Below are 13,428 nucleotides of genomic sequence, written 5' to 3'. Positions count from 1 at the left end.
GTAGACATTTTAATGCGGAATAGTTACATATTATAGTTTTAATGCGGATCAGTTTGACAGTAGAAACTCGTACTAATTTAGCTGACATTGAATGCACCTCATTGGCTGCTTGTTACCAAGCAGATCGCTGGGGGGGGGGTGAAAGGGTCAGTGAAAGAACAATGACATGTCACCTAATAAAGTTGTAATGGCAAACATTTTAGCATTTTAACAGTTTCCTATACCAATATTAATATTTATAGTATAAAAACTATAATGAAGGGGTGCCCCTGGTGGCCTAGGGGTTGGGGCACTGATTGTGAACTGCAGTATCCCCAGTTTGTGACTGGCTGGGGTTCTTTACTGTATGCCGCTCCCCATCTTGCCCCTGGTATCCTGACATCTCTCTACTGTCGCTTCTCTCTCTTGTTCAGGATGTTGGCCTTGAGCCAGCTCGACCAGTTGTTCCAAACTGCTTAAGCAGTGGTGGAGCAAAATTTTAAATGCCCTTGTGTAATTAACAACCATTTTACATAAACAAAAATAATAAAAGAAACAATAACCTACAAGCTCAGAAACAAACTGATAAATTGACAGATATGGGCATATATGCTGGTTGATGAGTAGCAAACTGCTTATTAACTGGTGCTTCAGAGTAATTGAAAGTGTTATCTAATTTTGACTGATTACCCTCTACTTAAACACGTTGATTAATGAATGTTTTTGTCTTCCAGGTCCAGGTGTCACCAAAGTGATCGTGGAAGAAGGAAGTGACGCCATTTTACCCTGTTCACTCAGCACCAAGGAGGACATTGAGTTCTTTGACTGGAGGAAAGATGGTCAGAAGAAAGAGGAGGTGTTCATGTACAATGAGGGCCAACACTACAATAATGGCCTTAAGGGTCAAAGTGAGCGGTTCAAAGGACGAGTCTCACATTTTCCAGATGAACTGAAGTCAGGCAACACCTCCATAATCATCAGAAATACGAAGGTGGCTGACAGTGGATACTACACCTGTGATTTTCCTCTTCTTCAGCCATCAAAGACATTCATCGTATGGCTTGTTGTCAGTGAGTGCTTTCATGAAACTGTTAAACTAACTTATTGATACTGATGGATATTGAGCATTTCAGATTTTGATCATACTGGCAACACCGAAACATTAAAATCCAACACAGACACTATGTTCATAGCACAGGCTTATACATACTTTAGTTCCATTTGTCTGAATTCTTAAGTATTTATTAGTTGCAGTGTTTTTAATTCTAGTTTGTGTATTTGAGATTTGTCAAAAGCAGCATCATGTGCAGGGGTGGACAAATTAACACCTTTGTGTAAATGAGAGCAGACTAGAGATTAGAAGCATCTCTCAGTACACATGCATACACGGAGGTGACAGAATTAATAAGGCAGAAAATGATCATCAATATCATCAATAACAGACCATCACGTGGACTGTCTCATTTTCTACAAACTAAAACATGTACCATCAGCCATGCAATGCAATGCCATATTAATGAAAAAAAATTCTACACACACAATAACCACTCGTATGAACAGATTCCTCCTTAAAGTGCACGTATGAGTGATTTAAGACCATTTGTGACATTCATCAATTTTCTCGTATTCAGAATTTTCTGAGGTACGAATGAAATATATGAGCGGTCCAGAGATGTCATACGTGTCATGAATTGATCATCTCTGCCTTTCTTCACAAGGGAGAAACACTTGTTTGACTTACAATTGTAATGTCCTAATCTGAATTAATTTGGAGTTTTAAATATTATACCAAAATTAGCAAAAATAAATATATAACTAAAACAGACTTAATGGAAAATGAATACTCAATACTACATTTTAATTTTAGATTTTATTGGCATATTTTGGCGCAGCAACTCCTACATTTCAGTAGTAGCTGGATAACTCCTCTCACTGACAACTGCCTGTGTGTCTCTCATAAATTATCTTATGTGTTTATGAACTGATCACTGAAAGCAGGACTTGAAGCTGCACAGTGTTTTTACTCTTTGGCAAGTTTTTTTGTGAATGAAACTCGCCCAAAAACAGAGCAGAACATGGAGTCTTATATGGTAATTTTAAGGGCATGGATTATGCTAATGATCCAATCTCACCAATGAGCACCTCCTCATGAACAGGTGGTATTCACCGGGTTGAAACAAGCAATCAGGTAGTTAAGAGAGTTTGTTGAATCCGACTTGGAACACTTGTATGAGTGAAACCTCAAAGAAAAAAGTAAGAGAGTTTTAGGATAAAAATATGGAAATGTTGTTGCATGAGGCCCGGTGGCCACTCGTCTCTTGATCTGCTGATGCTGCATGTCAGAGGTCTCCACAGAACTCCTTTTCAAAAAAAGTCCTTAAACAACATACTTCTATGTTGAAAATACATGTTGATAAGAATTTAACATCTCATTTTAGGAGTATGAATTGTGTGCTTTGCATGTGTTTGTTACAAAGCTCACTTCTTCTATGTTTACACACTCATACGTGGTTTAGAAAGTTCTGGGTTAGCAAAACAAGATGATGTCCAGATGGAGCAGTGTTGTGAGACAGATTATCCAGAACCAACAATGTCAGCCATAGGAAAACCAAATAACCTACAGCTTGACTAGCTGAACTGACCCTGTGAGAGAGGTCAAACTGTGAAATTCCATAAATATGAATAAGAACATGTGTCCAAACTTTTGACTGGTACTATAGGTTTACAAGTTTATGGCACACCAGCACTCTGACGTACTGTGACTATGTTCTATTTTTGACTTTAAGGTCCTACCTTAAAGAACAGAGCAGCTGAAAACATCCCTGGTAAGTCCTGATTTTGATGATGTCACTGATATCTACATCTGCAAATGTGTGTTCTATAACTTTGGCTCTCTAGGCCTGGGTATCATAACAACAACAGGATATCACTCACAATACCTCGACTTTGTTGCAGATACTATCTTCACTTGATTATGGAGGTAGATACAGGCAAACACTAATGGATTACATTGCAACAAGCTACATAATATTTGATCAATTATAATCTATATGAATAAATTTCATGGTTATATTTAGTTATCTACATGGTCCCTACATTAAATGTTGGTTTGGCTCTCCACATGAGATTTGTTGACAGTAAAAGAATATAGAAAGTCTCCAGCATTATCCCTTAAAACCTACCCTAAGGTTTTACAATCCAGCAGCATGTTGCTCCTAAATTAAGCTAAAAAAAAAAAAAAAGTTTCATAGGATAATTAAGATAGCCAGTCACAAGTTTGAACTTATCTAAGAACCAATGTCTGGTTCAGAGAAACTGATAGCAACTTTGGTATTTAATATTTCAATACTAAGATGTATCAGAATGACTTTGATACCTAATAAAAACAAATTTTGATACCCAGCTCTAGTGACCACCTCTATTTCACTGCCATGCATAGACTGACTGTTTTCACTATTCTTGAGCCCCATACTTTTTACAATTTGTCTCTACTTGCAGGTTGACGTGACAGAAACGTCAAAGACAAGGCATTTAGTATGCCGCTCTATCGCCGGTCTTCATTCCCTTTTTGCCCTTTAGTTGAAATGAATATTTGGGAGGATATGCATGGCAACAACATACATTGTAAATTTAGATATCAGTGAAATCATTAGAAGCAGTGACATTTTAAGTTTGTAAGTAAACATTACAAATATAATATAATTTTTTATTTAAACTGCATCCATTGAAACCAAATCTATTTAGTTATGTCAGTTCTGGTAGTATCTTATATGTGCATTACTGGTCTGAACAGAGATTTCACAAGTTAATTAAGATAGACTGAAGGTCAATTTTTAATCTGGGCACAAATCATCCACCTCAACCAGGACAGGAAACCAGGGGATTGTGGCTAATTTCATTTCCACACTGTGCAGGACACTAAAGAATACAGGCTAATAATTCAATCATAGATGACAAAATCATGAGGAGATACCACAGAAGATGTAAAACTGTTGCATAGTGTAATACATACTTGTAGCGGCAGTTTCCAGACAGCAGAGTACAGGAAAAGTAATCTGTGTATGTTTGATTCATTGAATGAAGCAACAACCCATTGTTTTACTCTTTCAGCAACTGTAAATATTGAGAATACTACATAACTTATATAAAGCTCGATCCTTTGTTTTATACCAGTATGGTAGCTGTAGAGCATTTCCCCCTCGCGTCCTGGTAAAACACTGGAAGTGCACAGGTTGTGAGAAGTGAACCGTGAATAAACCACAGAGCACACAAAATAAATAGAGCCGCCAAAATTTCCAGTTAAACAAATGACAACATATAGTACACAATGTTTTTGTTGTTATTTCTTTTTTGTTGTTTTGTATTTCAGCAACATTTTGCAGGAGCATCAGTACTCCTAATTGTCATTACAGTGGAAACTGTCAATTATTTTTATGATAATTGAATAATCATTCAACAGTCCAAACTTCACATTGTAGAAGCTGAAAATGTTTTCTTGATAAATGACTTGATTGATTATTCTGTTGTCAGAATTGTTAAGGATTAATTTTCTTTTTGTATCAATAATAGTTAAAACATCTATATGTTTTCTAAAGCAGGGATTCCCATCCAGTGGTATTTGTATCCCAGGAAGGCAATATGTGTTGTGATTGATTGAACAGAGAGATCTGAGCAGTTTGGTAAAAGTAATTGATAAATGGTTGAAATGGCCAGTTTCAGCTACTTAACGTGGTGGTAGTACAAATGTAAACCTGACCAAACCACCTTAACACTGACAGCTCAGTTGTATAAAAACTTGTTGGCTATCAATATTCACTTTTTATGCAATCAGTAGTGTTAAATAACATTAAGTTTAAAATCGCATAAAAAAACATTTAGAACACAACAGGTGGTGTCAATGATGGGCCACTCCAGTTCATCTGAAGGTTGGGAACGGCTGCGCTAAAATAACAAGGAAACTATTTGTAAATTAAATTAAATGGAAAATTGGGTATGCAAACATGTTGTATGATTGTACATACAACAATTGTAAATACTGATTAAGGGATATGAAATGTTAATAGAATATTATTCCAGTGAATTAATCTCTACATATTTTTAAAAACCCTTTATTCATTACTGAATTAGAAAAACTAGATAAAAATAAGATAATAACATATCACAATTTTTTTTAATTGGGTATCAATTGAGCATTGGTGAGCAGTTACCAGATTTTTTGGTTAAAATGTTAAAAATAAAGGTAGAATATTTTGAATATTGTGTTCTCCATTATTACATTTTTTGCAATAATTTCTCTCTGCTGCTCTGTTTTTAATATCTTTCTTAAACACACTGCATTTCACATGCACATCATATAACGACATTTCATATTCATTCATATATTCACAGGTGCAGCTCCAAAGCCATACACCATGATAGGTAATGCCACTGAGGACGGGGTGACAATGAAGTGTGAAGTTCGAGGTGCTTTTCCAGAGCCTAAGGTAGAGTGGCAGGACAGTGATAGAAACGTCCTTCCAGCTGATGAGCCACAAGTTTCAGAAAGAGGAGGCCGCTTCTACATTACTCTCCAAACTACTGTGAATCGGACCAAAACCAACCGCTTTTACTGTGTAGCCAAGCAGGAGAACATCAGCCACATGGTTGATGCCGAGATCACTGTGCCTGGTGAGATTCCTCATAGTGGTGCCTTAATTCAATGCAATTTAATGCAAAACATTTTAGGTATGCATGTGTTGTCCTATTTAGGTAAAATGCACAACTGTAATTGTTGTATTTGTTTTGTTAATGTCCAAGGTGCTTTACATGATATGCAGTTACATTCTGATTGTTACATTTATTTTTTATAATGTGTTTCAGAGAAAATGTTCGAGGAATGCAAAGTGCCAGGTCAACGCTATGGTCATGACATCGGGATGTGGATTGGTCTTGGTCTTGGACTTGGACTTGGAATTGGACTTGGATGTGTTTTCGGAGTTGGTGGAACTGTGACATACTTCAAGTGCTTCAAAAAAAGAGGTAATGAAGGTAGGTTTAAACAATGGCTGGCTTTCAATATCATCCATAATGTGCAGCAACATGGCCTACACTATATTTATAATATATATAATAAATATTAATGTTATTCTCTAATGTCTTATGTATGCCATTTGTGTTGAGTGTAATGTTTAATGTATGTTTTTAAATGTGGACCGCATGAAGACTAGCTGTGCTGTAAAGCATAGCTAACGGGGATCCTAACAAATAAAAAACACACACTGATATGACAAAAACACTGTTTTTGTCATATCAGGTATACAGTACCTATATAGACCATTATAATGGTGTTTTCCATCTATTACAAAATGCACTAACAGTACATGTATTTGTGTGGTCTCTGTCCCAATACTGAATGATCAAACTAAAAATAACCAAGGAAGATCTTAAGAATCTTGAGATCATACATTACATTTTTTTACACACAAAGAAAAAAGAAATTACCTGATTTTGTGCTATCTTAAAAAAATCTGTTTCTACATCCATTAAGTAATTGTATATAACTTGCAAGCCACTTTATCATCCAGTCAAAGTGCACTTTAAAAGGTTTGGTTTAGTAAAACCACACTGGCTGGTATGTTTGCAAGAAAAAAGAAAGAAAAACACAGTGAAATAGCAACATGCTGTAATTTGAATGCATCATTTTCACATAAAAAAGGCCTAATATGCATTTTTGATAAATATATTGTATGGTGCTATTTTTTTGGTCATTGTTGTATTCCTATATATCTATTATTATGGACTGCTGTCTGTAAGCCAAATTACTCCTAGGGACAATAAAGCTTTACTCTACTCAATGCAGCGGCCGGAGAACCCAGGAGCCAAATTGCCAATGGCCATGCTGAGCAGATGTTAGCCGTGCCACCCGAAGACCCTGATGCCGTGTAGTGAGGTAAGAGGGCCAAGAAAAAAAGATGAAATAAGCTGACATAAAATTTCTCAGAGTTAGTGAATGGAGGTAGTAGCCTTCTAAGAAAATATGCTAGAACAGTAGTCTTCTACTGGTGGATTTTCCGTCAGTAACTAAGACTGCAACAAACACTGCTAGTGTTACCGATCAGCCTTCTGATTATTTTTTTTTAGATTATTTGATTCATTGTTTATTCTATAAAGTGTCAAAAGTGTTGACATATTCCCATCAAAAGTTCTCCAAAGCCTAAAGAGAGGTCATTTAATAGTTTTCCTATGAGTAACAATATGAAACAGAAAAATACTGTGAACTAATATTGTAATAGTGTTGAACACAATTATATCTGCAACAAATTAAAATCCTGCATGAAGGGAAAACTAACTCTTAATGTCAGCCTAGAGAAATGAGTTAACTATCAAGACTAGTGTTAAGAACAAACCAATGTGTGGATAAATTACCAATTGTACCAGCCTTTAGGTCCCTACCTGAGAAAATATGTGCATACTCAAGTGGTCAGAATATTTGGCAGTGTACTGGGTAAAAATGCACTCTCATGCTTTTGGAGGAGACACCTGTTCTTAGGTTTTGTCTCAAATGTAATGGCCATAAAAAGGAAATGACAAAGCCACTGCCTGATAGAAAATATGTCATCTGCCATCATATAGCAGTAGGAAGGATATTATGTGCATCTCCAAATTGAGAGAGGTGTTGTGCACAGTTTACACATGTAGCACAACACTGGTGACTTTATTTACTATTCAAACCTCCTGACACAACATGAGGATCTCATGGTAATAAATGATCTGTGCTTGTGGCCCACAACAAAACGAGAGATGATGTCTTTTCTCGGTACTTGCAACTTTTGCAGATTGTGGATTACTAATTATGCCGAAATTGCACAACCACTACAAAATATGATTTATGGAAAGGCGATGGCTGCTTCAGATAATGTGGTGTGGATGGAGGAGGGCAAACAGGCTTTCACAAAGTTAAAACAGTTGATAGTTGACACCTGTCTTGCATGGCCACATTGTTAGGCCAGCCAAACTTGACCATTGAGAGATGTACTGCTTTGAATCCAGCTGCACTTCTCCCAACGCCTGCGGAAGGGCTTACCCACGATTGTGTGGCGATTACAGATGAATTGACCCTACCTTGCGCTGATTTGATTGACACACCTTTACCTGATGCAGACATTGTGATGTTTGTAGATGGTTCAGCAAGTAAACATGTAGATGAGAGTAACAAAGTTGGTTATGCTGTAGTTACACTGCATGAAGTATTAGAGTCTGGAGCTTTGCCTTCTAATTTCTCTGCTCAGGCAGCAGAGTTAGTTGCATTGTCAGCAGCGTGCCGGTTAGGAAAAGATAAGAAGGTCACAATCTGGACAGACAGTCAGTATGCTTCCTCCACTTTGTTTACCTTTGCGCAGCAGTGGAGGAATGCAGCTATGACGAGCCATGGGGTTACTCATGTCTCGTCAGGGGGGATGGTGAGATTAGTTGAATAAACGTATACAGCATATGGATTGGGGAACTATTTCAAAAAATATTGTTCACAATGTTTGATTTGTGCAAAAAACAATCCACAGGGACATTATAAGGTTAAATCAGGCTCTTTTCCAGAACCTGGGTATCCTTTCCAGTACATTGAGATGGATTTTATCGAGTTGACAAGATTTGGAGAGAAAAAATATGCATTAGTGATTGTGGATAAGTTTTCAAAATGTGTTGAAATATTTCCTGTAGGAAATCCAGACGCTATAGCAGTTGCAAAGGTTTTGTGTAGACACATTGTACCATCTTTTGGGATACCAGAAAAGATTTATTGTGATAATGGGACACATTTTGTAAATACAGTGATTACTAAAATGTCACAAAGTCTTGGGATACAGGTTAAATACCACTGTGCCTATCATCCACAGTCAGCAGGCTTAGTGGAGAGGACAAATCAAACCATAAAAAGTAAGATAAGAAAGGCGATGGCAGAAACTGGGAAAAATTGGGTTTACTGTTTACCTTTGGTTTAAACTGAAATGCACATTACACCCACCAAAGATGGTTTGTCACCCTTCGAGGTCTCATTTGGTAGAAGTTACCAAATTCCTAAACTACAACACAAACCAGCTCAGGAAGCTGAGGACTGTCTAGCTGACTACATGAGAAAAACCTTATGTCAAAGACAGTTGCGTGCAAATGTTTTACCACCATATTTGTTTGATATTATTTCAGAACCGGAATCTCAAGCCAGGTGACCTGGTCCTGATCAAGGTGTTCCGGAGAAAAAAGTGGACTGAACCACAGTGGGAAGGGCCCTATAGAGTTCTACTGACCAGTCCAACAGCAGTTCGAGTTGAGGGCCGAACCACGTGGATACACAAGGTACATTGTAAACGAGTGCCACCGGTGAGTGAGTAGTGAGTCCGTACTGCCTTCTCAGCCACTCCTCAGGTGACCTGTGAGTCCGGCTACACAGGGGGCGCTGTGCAGATAGAGGTGCAGTGTCATCTCAAACCGGTGAAGATTTGGTGTTTTTTCTAAGTGAAACTTAAAGAATTTGTTTCCTGACATCTTGGCATCTGGTGTTGATGCCTCAGTTTTAAACCAAACAGTCTTCAAGGCAACTGGAAATGTGTTGCCAGCACTACGACCTTCTTCAGATTGGAAGTTTTCTGGGTTTAAGATTCTCAGTGCTGGGAGTGAACCCCTGTTTGGGCCGTTTGAGACCCGAAATTAAGTTTGATTGTTTTGCTCAAAATCTAGTACTGTCTGATTCCTCCTCTGTGAAAGTAGGAAAGATCCCAAAACTTTTCTGCTCCACGATTTCGAGTCCTTGTACCTTGAATACTGGCGAACCATCTCTAAACTATTCACAGGTAGTGATGGGCAGTGCGTGCGCACCTTACGTCACCGTGCCAGATGTCCTTGGGACATATCTGCAGACTGATGTAATGTTTCTCTGTGGATACTACATGTACGCTAGACTTCCTGGCTGGGTGGGTCGCTGTGCAGCTGGAGAGCCGACTGATCACTCCTTCATTGTTTCAGCTATGCCCCACCCTGGTGAACTTCTGGGTAAGCAGCGTATGAGGAGAGATGTGAGTCAGCCGCATGATCCTGTCTGGGGCTCTAATGTTCTAGAAGTCATGCTGTCACTTTTTCCGTCTCTTCGTAAACACCACGCTGGCTATGTGGCAGGCTGAACGAGAGGAGCCTCGTAGGTGCCTCATGCTGCACATACATTCCTGCTAATGATGACGAGGGAGGAACCATTCAGCAGGCAATTGCTAATCTGACCTCATTGTGTGATGCTGTTGATCATGATTCAAAATTTGGCAGGTCCTGGTTCGTAACCGGTCCATGGTACGCTGTCTTTTTCAAATTGTTATCTCCAATCACTCTATTTCTGATTCTGATCCTTGTAATTGCTTGTTGCATCATTCCCATTATCAAGGCACTGATAAAGAAGACTGTAACTATGGTCATGCACCGGGAAGCGAGATACCATGAGCAAATTCGACTTCTGGATCTGTGATGTAATGTTACAAAAGAAGGATTCTTTATGACGTTAATATTGAAAATTGTGAGAAGTGATATTGACTGATGATTCTGATGGAAACGTCACTTACAAATGTGATGTATTTTAACCATTTAATACAATTATGTTGGTATAATTGAAAATGTCATAATTATTGATGAAGGCATTATTAATCATTATTAATCATTAGTAATTAATTACTTACTTAGAAATAGCTACTGTTGGTTGATTTCATTATGATTGTAGTATTTAATCATGTAACCATGTATCACTTTTTGAATCCACTCTTAAAACCATGCTTGTTTATGATGATTTTATATATATATATATATATGTATGTATATATTTGGCGGCAGGGCCTTGAGGGGAACACTATGATAGTCATATGGACATCATGGTCATCATGTGGAAGGGAGAGCTCTGTAAAGCTTTGTCTAGGTCTGTTAGAAGGAATCTGTAAACAACTAAAGGTGCCTCCCAAGGGCATCAAGGCCGTCAATATATACCAGTGACTTTCCTTTGTCTTGTCAGAATTCTCCACGGAGACTCTGCAGACTCTCTGTGTCTGTAACTGTGTCTGTGTCTGCCCTCTCTTGGGTCTCAGTCAATGAGCTTGTAGATAATTTCAGTTCTAAAATTACAAATGTTATTGATGCCATTGGACCCACTAAGTTGAAGATTGTCTCTGGTAAGAAAAGATCTCCATGGAGAAATGCCACGCTGGTCAGACCAGAAAAAAGTGTCAAAAAGCTGAATGCAGGTGGTGAAAAACAAATCTCCAGGTTCATTATGACATCTATAAAGAGAGACATCACATTTATAATTTGGAATTGAGAATTGCAAGGCAGTCCTTCTTCTCTGACATCATTGCCAAAAATAATAATAATGCACGTGCCTTATTTGCTACTCAACAGGCTAACAAACCCTCCTGTGTCAGTAGCCCCTGAACTTCTATCCACCAAGGCCTGCAATGAATTTGCCTCCTTCTTCACTGACAAAATTCTAAAAATTAAACAGGAAGTCAGTGCCTCCATGTCAGGTACAGGATATGTGTTGTCTCTGTGTCCACTTAAAATCAATTCAAGTAGTATGACACGATTTTACCCCATCAACCACAAAAACCTGGCAGACATTACACAATATCTGAAATCCTCCTCTTGCTGCCTTGCTATTCTGCCTACAGGCTTTTTCAAAAATGTTTAGAACTGCATGGCCTCAGATCTTCTGCAGATTGTCAACACATCTCTTCTCTCAGGTGTCTTCCCACACACCCTGAAAACTGCTGTCATCAAGCCACTCTTAAAAAAGAACAATCTAGACACTTCACTAATGAACAATCATAGACCCATATTAAACCTCCCCTCTTTATGTATCATTGAAAAAGCTGTTTTTCAACAGCTGAACACTTTCTTTGCACTAAATAACTGTTTTTATGTCATGATTTCGACCACCCCACAACACTGAGACTGCTCTTATTAAGGTCTTCAATGACATCCACTAAAACAGAATTTCAGTCTTAGTATTACTGGATCTCAGTGCTGCATTTGACGCAGTTGACCACAACATATTACTAGACTGACTGGAAAACTGGGTGGGACTTTAATTATCACCTCTTTAGCGGTAGTACTGTCCCTAACAAGTACTACGTTGTATTATCTTTATATAAATTATCTTTCTTTGTTTTCCAAAATTGCATTCCTTCATATAGTTGAGAGAAGTTTTTATGACTCTTTTGTGTGTATGTCTTAATGTCAGGGTTCCTGATGTTTCCAGTAACTAGACCAATGACTAACTGTCTGGAAAATATACTTTCAACCCATGTTAGCTGCATGTATGTATGTACAGCCCCAAGACACCTGAGGCTAAAAGTAATAAATCTAATTTCATTATATTTACTGCCAAAAACAAAAGTTACTGTAAATCTAATTTTTGCCTTTTCATTGGATTTAACTTGCACAGGTCCAATCTACAAAATTTCTTGGTGTTTTACTTACTGAAAAATTGACCAGGATAACTCATATTCATTTAGTTTGCAGTAAGATAACAACATAAATTTGTATTTTAAATAAATCAATAAATAAATAAAGTATGGTTCATTGGTTCATTGCGGATTTGTGTTACTAATGCTTTACTCTGTATATTTATTCATGGAGGAGCTGAGCTGTTCCATCTGACTAGAACAGACTTGATACCTATAACATAACATTTAACAGATTTTTTCCAGACAAATTCATTCGATTCACACCAGATGTGAAAATCATTGGGATAAACAAAAAGTCATTTTTAAGTGTATACAAAGTGTTCATGGTGGGACCTTTCCTTTCCTACCTTGAGTATCTCTCCATCAGCGTAGAGCACATAAACTGTGACTTCTATGTTTTTCTGAACGCTCTTCCCTCCTCTCTCAAAATCTCCTCGCTCCAGTGTCAGGTACAGGTCGTTACGGATGTCACCTGGGAATGGGATGGACACATAAACATACAGAATTTGCAGTTTATTCCACATTTCAACTGAGAAATAAATTGAAATGTAAATATGACAAACATGCACAGATTGCTTTATTTATATAGCACCTTTCAAAACTAAGGGTCAAATCCACTAAGAATGGATTATGCCCTCTAATAGCACCATGAATTGCGCAGCATTTGCCCCCACAATCTGCTCTGTTTTAAGGTCCTATTCACAAAAGATTTCACGCTAATGACATGCCGGCACACAAACACCCATAATGTTTTGCAGCTGAGTGCAGTTTGCTCTTGTTTTGTGAATGATTGAGTGAGTGGAGTGGTTTCCGGTGTTTCAGGTTTTTCTCCACATTTCAGCACACATATCGGTTCATAATGAAAACTGCAGAGAGCACAAAAGCCTCCAATTGTGTGTCTTTAATTAGCAGAGGTGCGCAGACACACAGAGCTCTCCACAATCACAAACCAACCTTTACATATTTTGCCTCTTTTACTTCTCTA

The 13,428-nt window shown here is 37.9% G+C and overlaps 2 protein-coding genes across 14 annotated transcripts in view; one reads left to right on the top strand and one right to left on the bottom strand.

Moving 5' to 3' along the window:
• LOC122981168 (hemicentin-1-like) overlaps positions 1 to 13,428 on the top strand; it is a 738,767-nt gene that overhangs the window by 274,720 nt on the left and 450,619 nt on the right. The gene's annotated exons all lie outside the window — the stretch shown is intronic.
• The window catches only part of LOC122981166 (dedicator of cytokinesis protein 3-like), a 210,899-nt gene that overhangs the window by 35,545 nt on the left and 161,926 nt on the right, over positions 1 to 13,428 (bottom strand). For all 13 annotated transcript variants that reach the window (XM_044349757.1, XM_044349756.1, XM_044349755.1 and 10 more), the window contains one exon: positions 12,791 to 12,915. In XM_044349757.1, coding sequence (XP_044205692.1) covers positions 12,791 to 12,915 — 125 coding nt within the window. The remainder of the gene's footprint in view (positions 1 to 12,790; positions 12,916 to 13,428) is intronic.

The sequence above is a fragment of the Thunnus albacares genome, chromosome 4 (assembly GCF_914725855.1).
Source record: "Thunnus albacares chromosome 4, fThuAlb1.1, whole genome shotgun sequence".
NCBI lineage: Eukaryota > Metazoa > Chordata > Actinopteri > Scombriformes > Scombridae > Thunnus > Thunnus albacares.
The sequence above is the reverse complement of the archived record's forward strand: the minus strand, read 5'-3'. Positions and strand labels throughout refer to the sequence as shown.